At 39.8% G+C, this 17,070-nt stretch overlaps 1 protein-coding gene across 6 annotated transcripts in view; it reads right to left on the bottom strand.

The window, feature by feature from the left end:
- Positions 1 to 17,070, bottom strand: part of sema6d (semaphorin 6D) — a 295,419-nt gene that overhangs the window by 110,678 nt on the left and 167,671 nt on the right. For 5 of the 6 annotated variants that reach the window (XM_072565102.1, XM_072565100.1, XM_072565105.1 and 2 more), the window contains one exon: positions 2,275 to 2,310. The exons of the other annotated variant lie outside the window; for it this stretch is intronic. In XM_072565102.1, the coding sequence (XP_072421203.1) occupies positions 2,275 to 2,310 (36 nt within the window). The remainder of the gene's footprint in view (positions 1 to 2,274; positions 2,311 to 17,070) is intronic. 6 annotated transcript variants of the gene reach the window in all.

Genomic DNA, 17,070 nt, shown 5'->3' with positions numbered 1-17,070 from the left:
ACCTGTCCCTTACTTTTGTCTATGACCCCAAATGCAGTTTGTCTCGGTTTTCATGCCTTTTGTGATGGATTAGTTTTCCTCCTCAAATGTTTTAGCTAGATGTTAACTTGAGTCTCTTCCCCTCAATGATCGCCTCAGTTTTCTTATAAAATCATAGGCTATTACAGCCCAGAAGGAGGCCTTTTTGTCTGTCTGTGCTGGATCTTTTGGAGGGGATTCCAGTTAGACCCATTCCTCCATTCTCTATTGTTATCCTTATAAATATTTCTCCCTCGATTATTTAACCAAGTGTGATGAAAGGCCATCAATCTGAAACACTAACTCTGCTTCTCTTTCTACGGTAGCATCCCAGCTTGCTGACTGTCTCCAGGGCTTCCTATTTATATACCTGCAGGTCTCTAGCTTGTTGGAAGCTTCCGAATTTTGAAACAGTGCTCTGTCATGTCGGACTCACATGCCAAGTTCCATAGTCTCCATGCTTTGATATTATCTCAAGAATTGTAGACACCTGGATCATGGCCATCTTCAATACTTTTTCAATGAAAACAGGTTCTACAATATGATTCTGACTTCAGAGCTTTAACCCCAGAGTGCGAGAATCATCTGTGGTCTCTTCTCAGACACTGTTCTGATGAAATAGATATCTTTTTGAAGTTCAAGAGCCTTATTCACACAGTATTACAAATGCCATCTTGCCAACGATCTACCGGTTACCTTGTTGCAGTGACTTAAGACTTAGGCATTTCAAGTGGTAGCTTTCTGTGGAAAGGAGCTCTTGGTTTGGTTTAATTAGGTTTGTTCTTTCCTTTTTCAGGAGGTGAACATTTACTGCCCATCCGCAAAAGCCCTGAGTAAAACGTGGGGAGCCATCGGCAACTGAGTGGCTAGTTGGGGAATTTCAGAGGGCAATAAAGGATCAACTGTGTTGCTGCTGGTCTACAGTCACAAGCAAACCAGACTGAGCCAGGATAGCAGATTTCCTTCTCTGAATGACATTGGTGTGCTGGGTGGGATGGATTTTTACACCAAAGTGCTAGTCCCTGACCATCATTATTAAAACATGAAGCAGGATTAGGTAATTCAGCCCCTCCAGCCTGTTCACCCATTTAATCCAATCATGGCTGATCTCATCTTGCCTTCAACTCCAATTTCCGGTCTCCTCCTGCAACCTTTCAACCCATTACGATTTAAAAATCTGTCTATCTCCTCCTAAAATTTATTCAGTGTCCTGGCATCCACTGTACTTTGTGGTAGACAATTCGACAGGTTACAGCAGTTTGAGAGAAGGAATATTAGGATAACATAATACTATATTTATCTAATTGAACTTAAATACCTCCCAAGCTGCTATGATGAGTTTGAGCTCCTCGAGTATTCGTCCTGGCCTCTGAATTGTTTTGTCAATTCTACATTGCATTATCACGCCGCTGGCTTCTCCAATCAGCAACAACTTGTCAACTTAAAAGACTGCTTTTCACATGATTTCAAGGCATACAACAGAAGCTAGTCATACCTAGCCACAATGCAGCGAGAGCACCAAGTAACTAAAAACATTTTGTGAATTATGATGTGCTTCTGGTCACTTTTGGATTTCTGTAACACTGTCAGTGCTTTGTTGAACTTAATCATTTTTGTCCCAGCTCCCTTAAAACCTCAGAACCACATTTCAGTACATTAATTATCGTACATTAGTGGGTGCAGTATAGCTGACCCCACATTGCACTCAGCTGTCAAGTGGTTTGTATGACATTAAGAGGTTGTACAATTGTGACAATTGATTGTTTCTAATAATACACCACAGCATGCAGCAAATCCCATATCGTCATATAACGACAGTTCACTGTACACTATGGAGTGCTTTCATACTGTACAATATAATTAACAAAAGATTCTTCAACAGACTTTTAAAGCACCCGCTTAAGCCTTAAGGGCCAGTCGGATACTAGTGATCTGCTTCAAAAAGAAAGGCACACTGTGGTCAGATCTGACTCCAGAGACAATAAAGCTTTTAGTTCAATAAAATGATTAATCAGGTTGGAACTCTGGCACTAAAACTCCTGTTACTTTTAAGAACTGAGTAATGTCTAGTCAGCATGTACATTCGAGGAAAATCCTGACAAACTAAAAAATTCATTACTCAATAGTACATAGGCAGTTCGCATTGAAACATTACAGCAGAGCTTGTCCTTATAGTTCTCAGGGTGCCTCGTTTGGGAATTGCAACAAACTTTATAAAACAGTTTGTTATATCGTTTCATTAAGAACCATGTTTACCTTCACTGTAGCTCTCGGAGTCAAAGCTTTGAGGAGCTAGAGGGAAAAAATAATACAATTAAAAGGTTTTACAATATGGTCTTGCCTTTCAAAATGATTATTGTCGATGCAGATATGGCAAACAAAGCAGAAAATTGAAGCCTTGAATGTTTTCGAACTGTTTACAATAACAAAACTCTGACTTTTCTGTCCTGCTAAGCAAACATCAAGCACAGCTTTTAGATGGATGGATTGTTTTCAAGCAATCTGTTACTTTCATTGTACAAAACAGCATTGAGGTACCAGATGAAAAATGTTTTAAGACATAAAGATGTCACCTTGGGTAATTTAACATTGATTTCCCACTGTAATGCTCATTGTTATTCCTAATGGTTTACAAATCCTACATCTCAACTGGCTTGAATCGTATTTGAATATTTCTGAATTTATTAACATAGCCTGCAAAAAAAAATTCATTTGGTGCTAACGCAATAAAATACACACCATTAAATTAAAGCCAGGTTATATTTAAGCCAAGCCTGCGTTAAAGTATAGAGTATTGTATGAGTGTGAAATATTTGTAACGCTAAAAGCAGAATTTGCTGTTCTTGGAAGTTGGGTGGCACTCAAATATATGGCTGCTTGTGGGGCTCTCAATCCATTAAAGAAGGTGGGCCTCAAACTAGAGGTTCTGCAGCTCTACAGCACCCCTGCCAGCAGTGGCCATTGCTCAAACTGCACTTGGAGGATAACAGTGTATCAATAAAAATGCACCCCCAAAACGTTAGATAAATACTCCAAGTGCCGGAGACAATCAAAGTGCCATGGAGTCTCCAAAGAGGAAGGCTCTTTCCCTTTCCCACTGTATCCTGCTGAAAGGACACCAAGATTTTCCTGATGGTCTCCCCATACAATGGTGCGCCCTCACCTACCCTGTCTGCCGACACTTGAACAAAGTCCTTCCTTGCCTATCCATCAAAAGCTTGCCATTTTGCCAGATTTCTCACCTCCCCGACCAACGTCAATGAGCCTTGTCATTTCCAGTCTCATTATTTCTGATGTTTGGAATGAACATAAAAATAAATCATCTTGGGAGAGAAAGAACAAACTTATCATGAGCGTGGTCTGTTGCATTCCTAATTTCCTTGTCTCTGCCCTTGATGGCTATGCCTTTCGTTGCTTGGGCCTGAAGCTTTGGAATTACTTCATAAAAATTCCCTCCTCCTTACAATGCTCCTTAAAATCAACCTCTTTGACTAAACTTTTCGTCACATCTTGTGAAGTGGAAATATTTTGTCTAATGAAGCTTCTATGTAGTGTCTAGCTTTTACAACATTAAAAGCACTACATAATTGCAAGTTGTTGCCTGAGCAGTGCCATGTCAAGTTTAGGAATATGTCGCAATGTTCAATTTGGGGCTGATCAGGTGATCAGTTGCTATATGTTTTGCCATTAGGCTACCTGTTGGCATGATTGGTGAGTGAGTGGATGTCTTGTCTGAGGCATTGACAATGTATCACTGTTATAAATGTTTAAATAGCGCAGCAACACCTGGTGAGACAGAGCTGGCCTGTAGACTTGAATCATCAGAAATTTCTGGCTGGATTGTTCTGCTGTTGTTAGCCTCATGAAAATGGCTGCTCGATCTCACTACATATATCAAGAAATTGCTGTATTGTGGAGTGATTGCTGATTAAAATTGCTACAGAAAGTTAGAGCTGGTGCCTACCAGTTTGATCACTTTTTAAAAATGAGAACCTTTAAGGTCCCTGCAATACAAATCAATCAAATCTCTCCTGCTTAAAAAGGGAACAATTTAAATTGGCGTGTCTCATTTCTACATGTATTAAACTGTTATTAAATTTTTTAAGGTTTGAAACTACTTTTTGTTTCTTTCCCTGTCACATTTTCACTCTCTCTCTAACCTAATTTGACTCTGAAGTACCCTCCTTTTTTCTCGTTACTCAGTTTGGTTCTCAACTCTTCAATCTTATTTGTTAAGAAGATACACTGTTGGTGCTGTCACCAACTACAGTCCCAGATGTCTCATTGTTCTCACTGCACCATTATCAGGACAAACTTCCAGGGCAATTACTTGGCAGAAGAACACATTAAAAAATGGATGCTCTGCTCCAGAAAATTCTGGGCCATTACCATCACAAGAGGCAACAATCCTTTTCAGGGCCATATATTCATAATGATGGTAAAGTACGAGAAACGTGTCTCTTTGTTTTGCAATTGTCAGTGTGCCAAGGCAGAGGAAATGGCAAGATCTCATTCTTATCTCTGTTGCATTCAGCGTGAATCCAATTTACTTCACAGTACAATAGGAGAATGAAGCATCTGGTTCCAAGGTGGCTGAAAGTAATGGAGCCAGTGAAACTGCTATTCACAAATGCTCCGGCCGTGTGTTATTTCCATGGAGTGCTAGGATTGTCTTGCAGCAGACCAGAAAATAGCTATTTTGTTTTGAATGCTGCTGGGTACAATTGTCTTTTAGTAAGATAATTACCTGCTGAGGTGTGTATTCCATGGTTGAGTTTTGAGCCATGTTAGTATTGAATAACTACACGTTGACAGAGGCAGCGAGCAACAAAAATAAACTGAGGTAAGATTTGGATGCTGATTAAATGAATAGTTATCCTCCAACTGAAAAATATCTGAATGACTCCCAGGAACTGTGGACCAGACCGGTAATATCTGGAAGGTCACATGCTCAGGTTATGAGTATTGGCGGAAAATGGATCTGCTAGATTTTACACTGGTGAAGTTGGAGGAACTACAGCTTTAGGATATCAGCTGTGGGAGGATCTTCTGGGAAGAGTGTTTGTGCTCCCTTTACACACGTGCGAAAGGCAACAGGAAGGTACCTTGCAATTCCCCTTTCCCACAAGAAGTACGGTCAGAACAAACAATTGCAATTCATAGCAAGGTGACAATGGGATTTGCATCATTTGTGTCAAATTCTTGTCTGGGTAGATGTCCATGAAATACAAGTTAGACCCTGTTAAAGACTGGCTTAACTAGTACTTCAGCAACAAGATCCCATCCATTGTTGCTCTGACCACTCAGCATGATTTATAGGTAGATTCATGTACTCTATACGCACTAATAAACCGGAGAGTCAGGGCTCTGTTGTTCTTTAACATTCCCTTAAATCTCTTCACTGGATTGTGGGTGACCCCTTAAGAGAAATATTAAGAGGAATATCGGCCAGAATTGAGTTCCCAGTGTATGCAGTACTTCGTGCAAAAAGCACATTCGAAAAGTCAGTGTTTTGCACAGCATGGGCATTGCATAGTGCAGCTAATTCTTCATTTTTGCCCCCAGTATTTCCTTCTACTCCTAATATATACTGTTATGAAATTGAAGGTATGTACTGTACCTTTAAGAGAGCGTGAATGCTGTTTTGCACTGAGAGCATACAAGCACCTGTCTTATGACTAGCTAGCAATCTCAGAGTGTACTGGAAAATTGAAAATATTTAACATTTGACTGTGAGATGGACACCTGAGTTGGTTGCTGTTTTGACAACAATTCAAACTTAACCAATCAGTTTAAATTATGCCCCAGGATACTAAAACCCAATTTAGTTTGAATTTATTTATTTGATAACCTCGAACCAATAAAATGATCTGATGTTTGGGGTATAAAAAAAGGCAGCTTGGAAGTCAGACAGAGAGTAACTGCTATCAAAAGAGTAACTGCCATCGAGAAAGACTGCTATTCAAAAACACTCTCTATCAAAGGTACCTTTTTCATATCTTTGTAGTAAAAGACAGAAGGTGATTCAGGGAGATCATCACCAAAAGGAGAAAGACACCAGAGATGATAGCCACTGTGTGGTTTTGAAATTAAGTTGATTTAATTTTAATAAGTGTTTTTATTGGAAGAGTATATAGTTGTAGAGTTGGGGTAGATAATAAGCAGTTAAAAAAGGGGGGGGTTAGAGTTGTGAATAGTTATTGTTTAATGTTCACTTTTAGAGTTAAAGAATAACTTGATATTATTTTCTTTTAATAGTGGAATTTGGGAGTTCTCTGTCACTCATATATTTTAAAAGATTACAAGGTGAGGTAAGCTTTTCTGTGTGTTTAGTTCAATTCATAGAGGGGTTCACCGCTGTGTCGTAACAATACTCCCAGGTGTAAAGTCTTCAAACAGAAGTGAATCAGCTGAGCGTTTATCATGCTTTCTTTGTAATGAAGTGAAAAAGACTGCGTACCATTTTAGTAAACTAAACTTTTGCAGAGTCTATTACAACCTCAGGATATCCTTAAGTGCTTAGTTTTAAATTCTTACAAAGCTGGTACAACTGAGGCTGGAAGAGTGCACACACTCTCTAGTTCCACTACACCACAGGTCAGAACATAAAGTAAACAAATATTTTTCCCAGTTAACAATCTGGTCAATCAATTACCTTATCCATCTCAGGTTTCAAAATGTTTTTAAAAAGTGTATCAACAGATTTCTTTATAAACACAAGTGTTGATTTGTTATCAAAACAAAATGCATTCAATGAAGGTACACTGTCAGTAACACAAAATAGAACTGTTCATACCTCTAAGTATCTTAAAGCAAACATACTTCAGAAAATGAAAATGGTTTTCTCTCCAGGGATTAGCTTTCTGAAGCAAAACCATTTCAGTCACTGGATTATTCTTAAATGCAAAGGATAAAGCATAAAATGTCCTGAAGTCTGTAGCTCTGCTGTTCTGTCACAAATGGTCAAGTTACTAATCACACCCTGTGTAGATGTGGCTTTTTCAGAGAACACAATGGTGAAATGTACTCCCTTAAAAGAACAAATAGTTTCCACCCTGATCTCAATAAGAGGGTTCTTTTAGAGATGGGAGAGATCAGCTGGGTAGCCCTTCTCGTGGATTTCTTGTCCCAAACTGAAGACCAGATTAAAAGCCGAACTTCTGCAAGCCCGTTCAAATAACCCCACTACAGCGAAGAAAGCGTTTTTTTTTTAATAGGAAGCCTTGTTAAAAAACATCTCCAATCTCCAGAGGAACTGATAAATTACCTCTTTTAAAGAACCACTCCAGATATTTCCACCAAGCTTGAAATATTTCCACAAAACCTAAATTCTACACGATGTTTTAAGTGAGAAGCATCTTTTAACAAAGCACAGCGTTGTTTTATAGGCAACACCTATATTCCATGTAACACTGCAGAGATAAATAACCAATTAATCTTGTTTGGCATGGGTTGCTTGAAGGATGAATGCCGACCAGGTGAAATCTCTGCTGTCTTTCAAAAGAGAAGCATGGGATGTTTTATGAACACCTGAATAGCTTTGTGAAGCCTGTTTAGCATCTCGCTAAAAACACAGCACATCAGACACATTCCAGTACTCAAGGTCAGCCCCGATTAGGTGCTCAAGTGTGAGAGTTCTAATCCTGAGTGTGCCGCACCATGGCAAGGTCACTCTTTATGAACTTTTCATGCAAAACACAATCAGCTAGAAACAAATATTATACATAGAAGAAGAAATGTATGGATTAATTTTCGTGTTTATATTATCTTAGTTAAGATAAAGACGTGAGCATCTACAGACAGACATTTTACATGAATAGTTTGTTTTGGACACTACATCCCGATTTAACATCATTTGAAGTCTGTAGAAAAATTAATACTGCCTTGGATTTATCTTCTGGGCTATGTCAAAAAGATGCATTTAGTATAAATGACAATACACTCTCAAAGTGGTACTGATTTCCCATATCTCTTGCTTTCCTTTTACAGTCTGTAATGATTATAATGAGGTCAGCCAAGTGGACCTCATAGAATATGAGTTCCCTGATTGGGGTTATTAATCTCAGATGCTGCCTGACCTGCTGTGCTTTTCCAGTACCACTCTGATCCAAACTCTGGTTTCCAGCATCTGCAGTCCTCACCTTTGCCTTTGCTATTCATCTGGTCCAATTACAGAGCCCTGGCTGACAGATAAAACAGGAGTCTCTGTTCACTTTGAGAGCTGGCTGTAAGGAAGCTGAAGTAGTGTCAGTAAAAGGTGACTTGGTGACAGGATACCAGCGTCTGTGGACTTATTTCACAAACAAATAGAGGTATAGTTATAATGGTGTGAGTCAGCCTCATGGGGTCATGGTGTAACTGTGGAAAGAACAACACAGATACCAATGCGAAGTGGATTGGCTAACAAGTCTTGAGGATGAGCAAACTCAGTGCTCTACACTTTTCAAGTGGTTAATACTTTTCAGTGATACTGGGATTAAATGCTTCGGTTTGGAGTTGATCCATATCCTAATGTCTGGTATTAAAACCATTTGATTTGGAAGTACTTCTGGGAAACATGGGAACTTGTACCTTGAGTAAACAATCTACATCTGGAATGTGTCATCTATCACTCAGCTTCAAATTGCTCAGTGCAAGCTCCAGCTCAACTGAGCATGATATTACCGTGAGAATCAAACAGCTAAAATTAAGTATGTGACAGTTCTGGGGTACAAGATTTTAAGAACTCCTATTGAAGGCGGCTTTTTTAATTTTCAGGAGCACTACTTGATTCCTTTATTAGATGAATTTGTGTATGTATATTTATGTTAATGTGTTTTGGTTTTCACTTAAACAAAACAGTATTAGAAGAATTGATCAATTTCCTCAACAATTATCAACCCATTAAAAGTGAAGCCACAATACAAAAGGAAAGCATTCATTTTCAGATTCCACGGTGTTTAAATTAGGACAAACCAACAGGCAGAAGTTAGAACAAAAGTTTTATTTTCCCAAGTTAATTGACAAATAGTTTTGCACACTAAAAAGTCATCACCTTAAACATACCTTTCACAGACAGATGAGGTAATAGCTAATATGTTTCCATACATATGCAAAAAGCTGCAGTATCTTAAATAAGTAATTACTAACTTTTTTACTGCATCTCAGATCTCAAGGTTAGATTTAAATTTAACAATTGACACTGTGGTCATTACAATAGCACCCAGCACATGCTTCTCCATCTATCTCCTGAATATACACACAGTCATCTGCAAATAATTCAATAACTCAGTAATTTAATGTTTTTCTGGCTCCTAGTCAGCTGTGTTCCTATGCTGACAGGTTTGAAACAGTTCTCTTTTTTTTACAGCCTTCCTCTTCATTCCCATCTTTGTAGCCTCAGTGTCTCTTCCTTTGCCCTCCTGGTAGTATACCTGTTTTTGCCTCTCCATTCAGATTCTCCATGTCTCTGCATTGCCAGGTGACCTCCATTGTCTCCCCACACTGTCTTGCAGCTTCCCTGTCTGCCACCACCCCCTTTGAAAACACCATCTTTCCCCGTTGAAATATCCCTAGACAGATGGCTGCTTTGGCAAAAAAAAAGCAACTCTCCAGGATCTCTGTTATTATTGACAAAAGACAGTTCCCCTTCCCTACCTAGCAAACCAAAGGCTGGCTCTTGGATCTCTCCACCTCCAACCCTGGACCTCAATCTCCCTTCCAGCTCTCCAGATGATTCCCTTTCTATTAACATCTACTTTCTCTGCTCACTCCAGCTCTAATTACAGATTTCCTCTCCCTGCACATTTGCTAATGACAGATTGCTTCTGTGTAGCATTTGCTACTGAGGTTTACTACTGAACAATAGTAGTATTGGTAAGTCATTAGTAACACAAGAGAGAACCAGTTGTGATTAGGGGAGCAGCTCCTCACCGTTTCCTCTCATTCTATTTGTAGGGGATGACCTTTCTCTGGGTGAATTTTCACAGGCAATTTCAGGATTTTGAAAGCTTTTTCAGTGCTGCCTCCATGTATTCTGCACTGATTGTAATGGGGTCAGCCAGATGGACCTCATAGAATGCGAGTTCCCTGACTGGTCCACTCAAGGAGCCCTCGCTGACAGATTTAAACAGGAATGTCAAGAGTTTCTGTTCACTCTGAGGGCTAGTTCTGAGGGAGCAGGACTAGTGTCAAGTATTATGCCCATTTAAATAAAGGGTGATTTGGTGACAGGATACCAGCCTCTGTGGAGTTATTTCATATTCTGAGCATTGACAGCTCAGATCAGAATAGATTACTGATAACATTGACACTAGCACAGTGATTCTAAGAATTGTAGGTATTTTAAGTAGCTTTTTAAAAAAAATGCCATAAATTATATAGTATGGTGGAGCACAGATTTAGAGTAGCAGACTGCTTTGTAGATCGGTTGGGTTCAGTTCACAGAGCTGTCACCTCTGATTCAGAAGGTCGTGGGTCAAAACTGGAAATTGAGCCCATAATCCCAGCTGACACCTCAACGCAGTGCTGAGGCTCATGGCTGACATTCTTCACCACGTACATCAACGACAATATTAAAATGTGTGATACAGTAAATAACTTGGAGGAGACTGAAAATGACACTCTGATAAGATAGTAAGATGGACAAAGAAATGGCAGACAATTCAATATCACGGGGTGGGATGATGCATTTTGGTTAAAAAAGTATTATTTCGATAGGATAAGGCTGTGAGATGTAAACTAAACCTCAATGACCTCAACCTCATCTGCTCTTTCATACCACACAAAGTAACACTTACAAGAGGATACGATGATTAAAAAAGCAAATGAAACACTGAATTTTATGACAAGAAATATAGAAGTTGAGGTATAATGGTGAAGCTATATATAAACTTGACAAGATCAGAAAAAGAAGCAGTTTCACAATTACTGTCGGCAAGATTTTGAAGTAATGCAGAAGGTTCAATGTACATTTGTCAAGTTCCTGCCTGGCATGAACTTCAGAAGTGTTTTAAAAAGGTCACAATTTTCAAAAAAGGAGATTTGGTGTTGAATTGACAGAAATGTTTAAAATTATGAAGGATGGGACAGAATGTGCAGAAATGATTCATTTTCAGCATTAGAGGATACACATATATTATATATATATGAGTTTAAAAGATTTAGGACAAATTTTAGAAGATTTTTCTTTCTGCAGTGAGCAGAGTCACTCCAGAACGCACTTCAGAATCACTGATTGATTAAATAATAGATTAAGTAAATAAATGGTTAATGGAAAGATGTGGTAAAAGAATACAGAGGCAAATGCAAAAACTAATACAGACTGTTTGGACCAAAGGACCTATTTCCATGATGTAATTTCTGTGTAATTGTACGTTAAAGTTAAGATCTCTCATGTTCAATCAAGATCCAACCTGCTTCTTCAAATGGATAGAACAGATCCTCTAGCACTAAGAGTAAGAAAATCACCCTTAATCCACACAAGAGATTAACTGGTCACTAATCTTGCTGAATGCACATCAGCAAATGTAACAGTGACCACATTTCTTAAAGTTATACTTTGGAGATGAAGAGCTCTGAATGTAGCATCTTACAAATTAAGAGTATAAAGGGTCTTTGCTGAAACTGGTGACACAGGATAATAAAACATGAGGTTAACTACACGGCATTACAAAGTGAAAGCTAGGAATTCTATTGTATGGATCAATTTGACAATGATATTTAATGTAAAATTGTAGTCAACAGTCAACATGTAATCTGGATTCTTATGTGATACTTAGACATTAATGCAGAGTCACTCATTAACTTTTGTCTAATAATCACAATATTTTGGGCCACTCTCTCAATCCCTCTGGGACTGCACAAAGCTAAAGTCATGACCATCCATACTTTGCAGATATTGGTTTGGAGATGCAGTACTGGATCACATTGATGTTAGCTGCATACCTAAGGCAATCACCTTGCACCAAAAATCTTCAACACAGCAAAAAGCAACAACCTGTATTCATCAAGCAGCTGTCAGTGCTTTCATTCTGCACTGCATTTGCTTGTACTACATATGTATACATGTTATATCCAGTGACTCACCACCCCCCATTGCATCTTACACTGTCCCTTCCACTTCAGTTCATTACCCTACTGCCACAAATGCAAATGATCCCTGTTATTGATATTTCTCAATCATTACAGGATCTGAGTGGCATCCTCTGGCAAGAAACAGAAAGACTTACAGCAACCCACCTTGTACACGGCAGGTACTCATGTGACTTGGCCAACTATCTCATACACTGCAGGCAAAGATGCCCTGAGGCATGGTACATTGGCGAGACCAGGTAGATGTTAAGATAACAGATGAATGGACACCATGCAACAAACGCCAGACAGGGGTGTTCCCTCTCAGTCAGGGAACACTTCAGTGGTCTGGGACATTCGGCCTCGGATCTTCAGGTGACTGTCCTCCAAAGCGGACTTTGGGATACGCAACAACGCAGAGTGACCGAGCAGTGGCTGACAGCCAAGCTCGGTATCCATGGGGATGGCCTCAACCAGGACCTTGGGTTCATGTCACACTACAGGAGACCCCACTACACTATACACTCTCTCACAAACACACACGCTTACATACCCACACACTCACACAGACCCTCTCCCATACACACACCACACCCACGCACACACCCTCTCACAGGCTTGTACTCCATCACACACACACATTTTAGAAAGCATGCAAACACACACTCTCTCACTTGCACCCACACTCACACACACTTACTCACTCTCTCTCTCTCATGCATACAGACACATTTAAGTCTATGAGGTGAATTTGTATTTGCAGAATTATATTTGCAAATACATTCTATTTTGCTCAAAAAATGCATAATCTGCAGGCAGTCAATGCAGGTGGTCAATACATGTAATATTTTATAAATTTCACTTTGGAAATAGAACCAGTCTGACTCAGGATTGGGATACAGACAAATTCTACCTCATACCTTTAATGCATTGTCTGAACTGTGATGTCACTTTTTTTTTATAAAACCTTAAATTATCTTGAGAATGTGACTTAAAAGGAGTTCTGGGATTTACATATTAATGAACTGAAACCTTCAACCCAGTCTAAAAGATGAAAGACTTAACAGCAATCTAGGTTTGTTCAATATATCATTTCAGTTGCATGAAACTGTGATTGTTTGCGAAAAATTCTGTGTCTAATGTTCCTGCTCCACAGCTACCCAATGAAGGAGCAGTGCTCCAAAAGCTAGTATTTCCAAATAAACCTGTTGGAGTATAAACCAGTGTTGTGTGATTTTTAACTTTATCCACCCCAGTCCAACACCAGCTTCTCCACATCATAGCAAACTACCTGGCAGAAATCAGGTGACATTGGCAAACATAAGTATTCATTGGATTGCAAAAGTCCCATCTTAGAAAGAGAGATTTTAACTTCAAGTCAATTCTGAAAGCTTATTGCACCAACATTTCCATTTCAATGACTGAAAATAGCCAGCAAGTTGTTTCTCATCATTAAAAACAACACTGACAATGGGAGCTGCTGAGTAGCAACTTTTGTAGCTGTTTGAGGCTAGATACCTAGCTTTCTCTTCTACACCTTTACAATGATGACAATGGGCAGTACAAACATGCTTGCTTACTCCTCTGTTTTGAAATCAAACCATATCCATGATGAATGTAACATGGATTACGCTGCTTTGTTTTTTTTCTCTCAGTTTCTTCTCTTCAATTTTTCTTGTGTCTTTTTTTCCAACCTCACGTTGTCTGTTGCTGGTCATTAGTCAGTCATTTTATTTATACATTTCAGGGGATGTGATCTTACCGTCAGGCCCAGTATTTATTACCAATCCCTAATTGTGCTTGTGAAGGTGCTGGCAAGTGGCCTTCTTCATTATTTATCTTACCCTTTCTCTGCTCAACACTAACATTTTCTACAAATTCACCAACTCCCACAGCTATTTGGATTACACCTCTTCCCACCCAGCCTCCTGTAAGAACGTTATCCCTTATTCCCAATTCCATCGCCTCTGACACATTTGCTCCCAGGAGGACCAGTTCCACACAGAACACACCAGATGGCCTTCTTCTTTAAAGACACAATTTCCCCTCCCACGTGGTTGATGGTGTCCTCCAGTGTTTCTCATCCATTCCTGCACCTCTGCCCCTCCAACCGCAACAAGGACAGAAACCCCCTGGTCCTCACATTCCACCCCACCAACCTCTGTATACATCGCATCATTGTCTGCCATTTCCACTGCCAAATATAGACCCCACCACCAGAGATGTATTTCCCTCCCCATCCCTATCCGCTTTCCATAAAGACCATTCCCTCTGTGACTCCCTTGTCAGGTCCACACCCGTGCCCCCCACCTCCCCTCAACACACCTTCCCCACCTGGCACCTTCCTCTGTCCCCCTTCACCTCCCTCCAAGGCCCTAGAATGCTTCAGGGAACATCTCCAGGACACCTGCACCAACCAACCCCACTGCCCCATGGCCGAACACTTTAACTCCCCCTCCCACTCTGCAGAGGACATGCAGGTGCTGGGCCTTCACCATCATCACTCCCTCATCACCCAACGCCTGGAGGAAGAACGCCTCATCTTCTGCTTCAAGACCCTCCAATCCCATGTCATCATTTCCCCTCCCTCCACCTTATCCCAGTTCCAAACTTCCAACTTGGCACCGCCCTCATGACCTGTCCTATCTGTACATCTTCCTTCCCACCTATCTGCTCCATCCCCCCCTCCAACCTATCACCTTTACCCCCACCTCCATCTACCTATCGTACTCTCAGCTACCTTACCCCCAGCCCCACCCCCTCCCATTTATCTCTCTACTCCCTTGGCTCACAGCCTCATTCCTGATGAAAGGCTTTTGCCAAAAATGTCGATTCTCCTGCTCCTCGGATGCTGTCTGACCTGCTGTGTTTTTCCAGTGCCACACTCTCGATTCCTCCATACATACCCCTAACATTGCCACTTGCTATTTTGGTTGCTCCTGCCCTTCCACTCCCAATTTTCTATTTCTGTCTTCAGAAGCCACTTGGCTTGGAATGAGTGTGGGCTGCCTCTCCTTGCTGTCTTTTACTTCATCTTGTCACCGAGTGAAAGGGAGCAGAAATATCCAGCAGCAATGAGACTTCCCTGTTAAGAAAGTCACCTCTCGAGTGTAACGTTCTCTATAAAATCGACAGGCGCTGTACAGAACAGAGAAAAGAAGCAGCAATTTGGCAGCACTGTACAGGAAAATGATTGTTATCGTCAGGTTTCTGCCAACTGCAGCTGAAGTGCTTTCGGGCTGGTCAGAAATTCTGGGTATGGATTATAAATGGTACAAAGGGCTGCTCACTGATCAATCTTACCTTATTTCAAAGATTGCTAGTCATTTCATAAAGCAACACTGTTCATTGAAAAATATGAATACAACCTTTGAAATACAGCTTTAATCATGTATGAAATATTACTTCAAAACCATTCAATTTAAATTAATCTGAAATGAGATATGAGAATTTTTTTTCTTTGAACAAGAAGTGGTGATTTTTCTTCATAATTGATAATACAGCAACAAAAATTGAAGATTTTAGTTTAATTTTTTTGGGAAGAAGAAATTAGAAAATGACAGGATGATAGTGTTATGATGGTGGATCAGAACCCCAAAGTATTTACAATTTTTTAAAACTTTTAATTCCAAAATGCATTGTTTCTAAAAGGAGGACTGCTACAGAAGACCGAGAGGTATAAGTTCAGAAACTGTCCGCTAAAGTCTTGCATGAAGCCAGTGGAATGACCCACAATCTAAATTGCCAAAGGGAGCTTCAAACAGGGAGTGTTTTTAAAAAGAAGCTATAACAAAGGAGCTCACAATCTTTCTCCCCTCAGCAGAAAGTCACTTCTCACAAACTCTTCTGTTTTACCCTTTATAAAGATACAAAAAAAGAATTAAGAAGCCAGTTTCAACTTGAATGAAGTAGACTGGTGGGACTGAGTTCTCGTGCAGTAAAGGTCACAGTCAAAGAATTGACCCCTAGCTACCCCTGTGTTGCAGGTAATAACCTCTCTAACACTGAATGCTGCAAACCCATTAAAAAGGAAACAGGATAATAAAGGACACTCCCTCATCCTGAATGTAATCGCAGTTAAAAGGCACCAGAACTGCAGAATCTCAGACACTCTGCAAACCTGAGGATTGTGAAGCTGACTGTTCATCTAACCTCACTGCAATGAGTGTAATGTTAAACTATATATGTGCTGCGAACAATTCTGAGACTGATCTGTATGTCTCTTTTTAAGAAACTTTTTATCTTTTGAACCCACCTCTTATTTCTAATCTCTAAGTATGTGTGTTGCATCACTAATTCTTAATGCATTTAATAAATAATAAACTCACTCTTCTTGTTTAATTAAGAAAGCCTGGATAAGTTGGCTCCTTTTAGAACACAAATTCATTCGCGCTTGGAAGAAAGGTATCACTAAAGGAAGGGATCCTTTTAAATTAACCTCGTTACAATCAATCGGGGGGTAGGTGAATTAAGAAGAGGCGCTAGTTCATCTGTCATCAGCTGGGAGCTTAAGAGTTTGGATAGATTCTCGTCTGAAAGCGTATTGATTTGCAAACCTTGCCTGAGGTCTTGTTGTATCAGTAGCTTGGAATGTAAGAACAGGTAGCAAGAATTCCGGTACTTGTAAACGAGAAGAGTAATTGGAGTGAGTGTGGGTCCATTAAAAAGTGAGAATGGCAACTTATAATAGATTATAATGAAATGGTGGAAGAAGTGAACAACAATTTTGCTTTTGGATTCATTATAGAGGACACAAAACCATCCCAGTAATAGCTGTAAACCAAAAGGAAGGAAAGAAGTTAGTGAAATTATAATCAGGACATGATATGAAGCAACCTGATAGAGATGTGTGCTGACAGGTTTCCAGGTCCAGATAAACTTCAATCCACGATCTTTAAAAAAGTGGTTGTTAATGAGGAAGTAGATGTATTGGTATTAATTTTCAAAAATCCCCAAGATTCAGCAATGATTCCACTGGGCTGGAAAGTAGCAAATATAACG

The sequence above is a fragment of the Chiloscyllium punctatum genome, chromosome 48, assembly GCF_047496795.1.
Source record: "Chiloscyllium punctatum isolate Juve2018m chromosome 48, sChiPun1.3, whole genome shotgun sequence".
NCBI lineage: Eukaryota > Metazoa > Chordata > Chondrichthyes > Orectolobiformes > Hemiscylliidae > Chiloscyllium > Chiloscyllium punctatum.
Note: the sequence above shows the minus strand (reverse complement) of the source record. Positions and strands in the feature narration are given on the sequence as shown.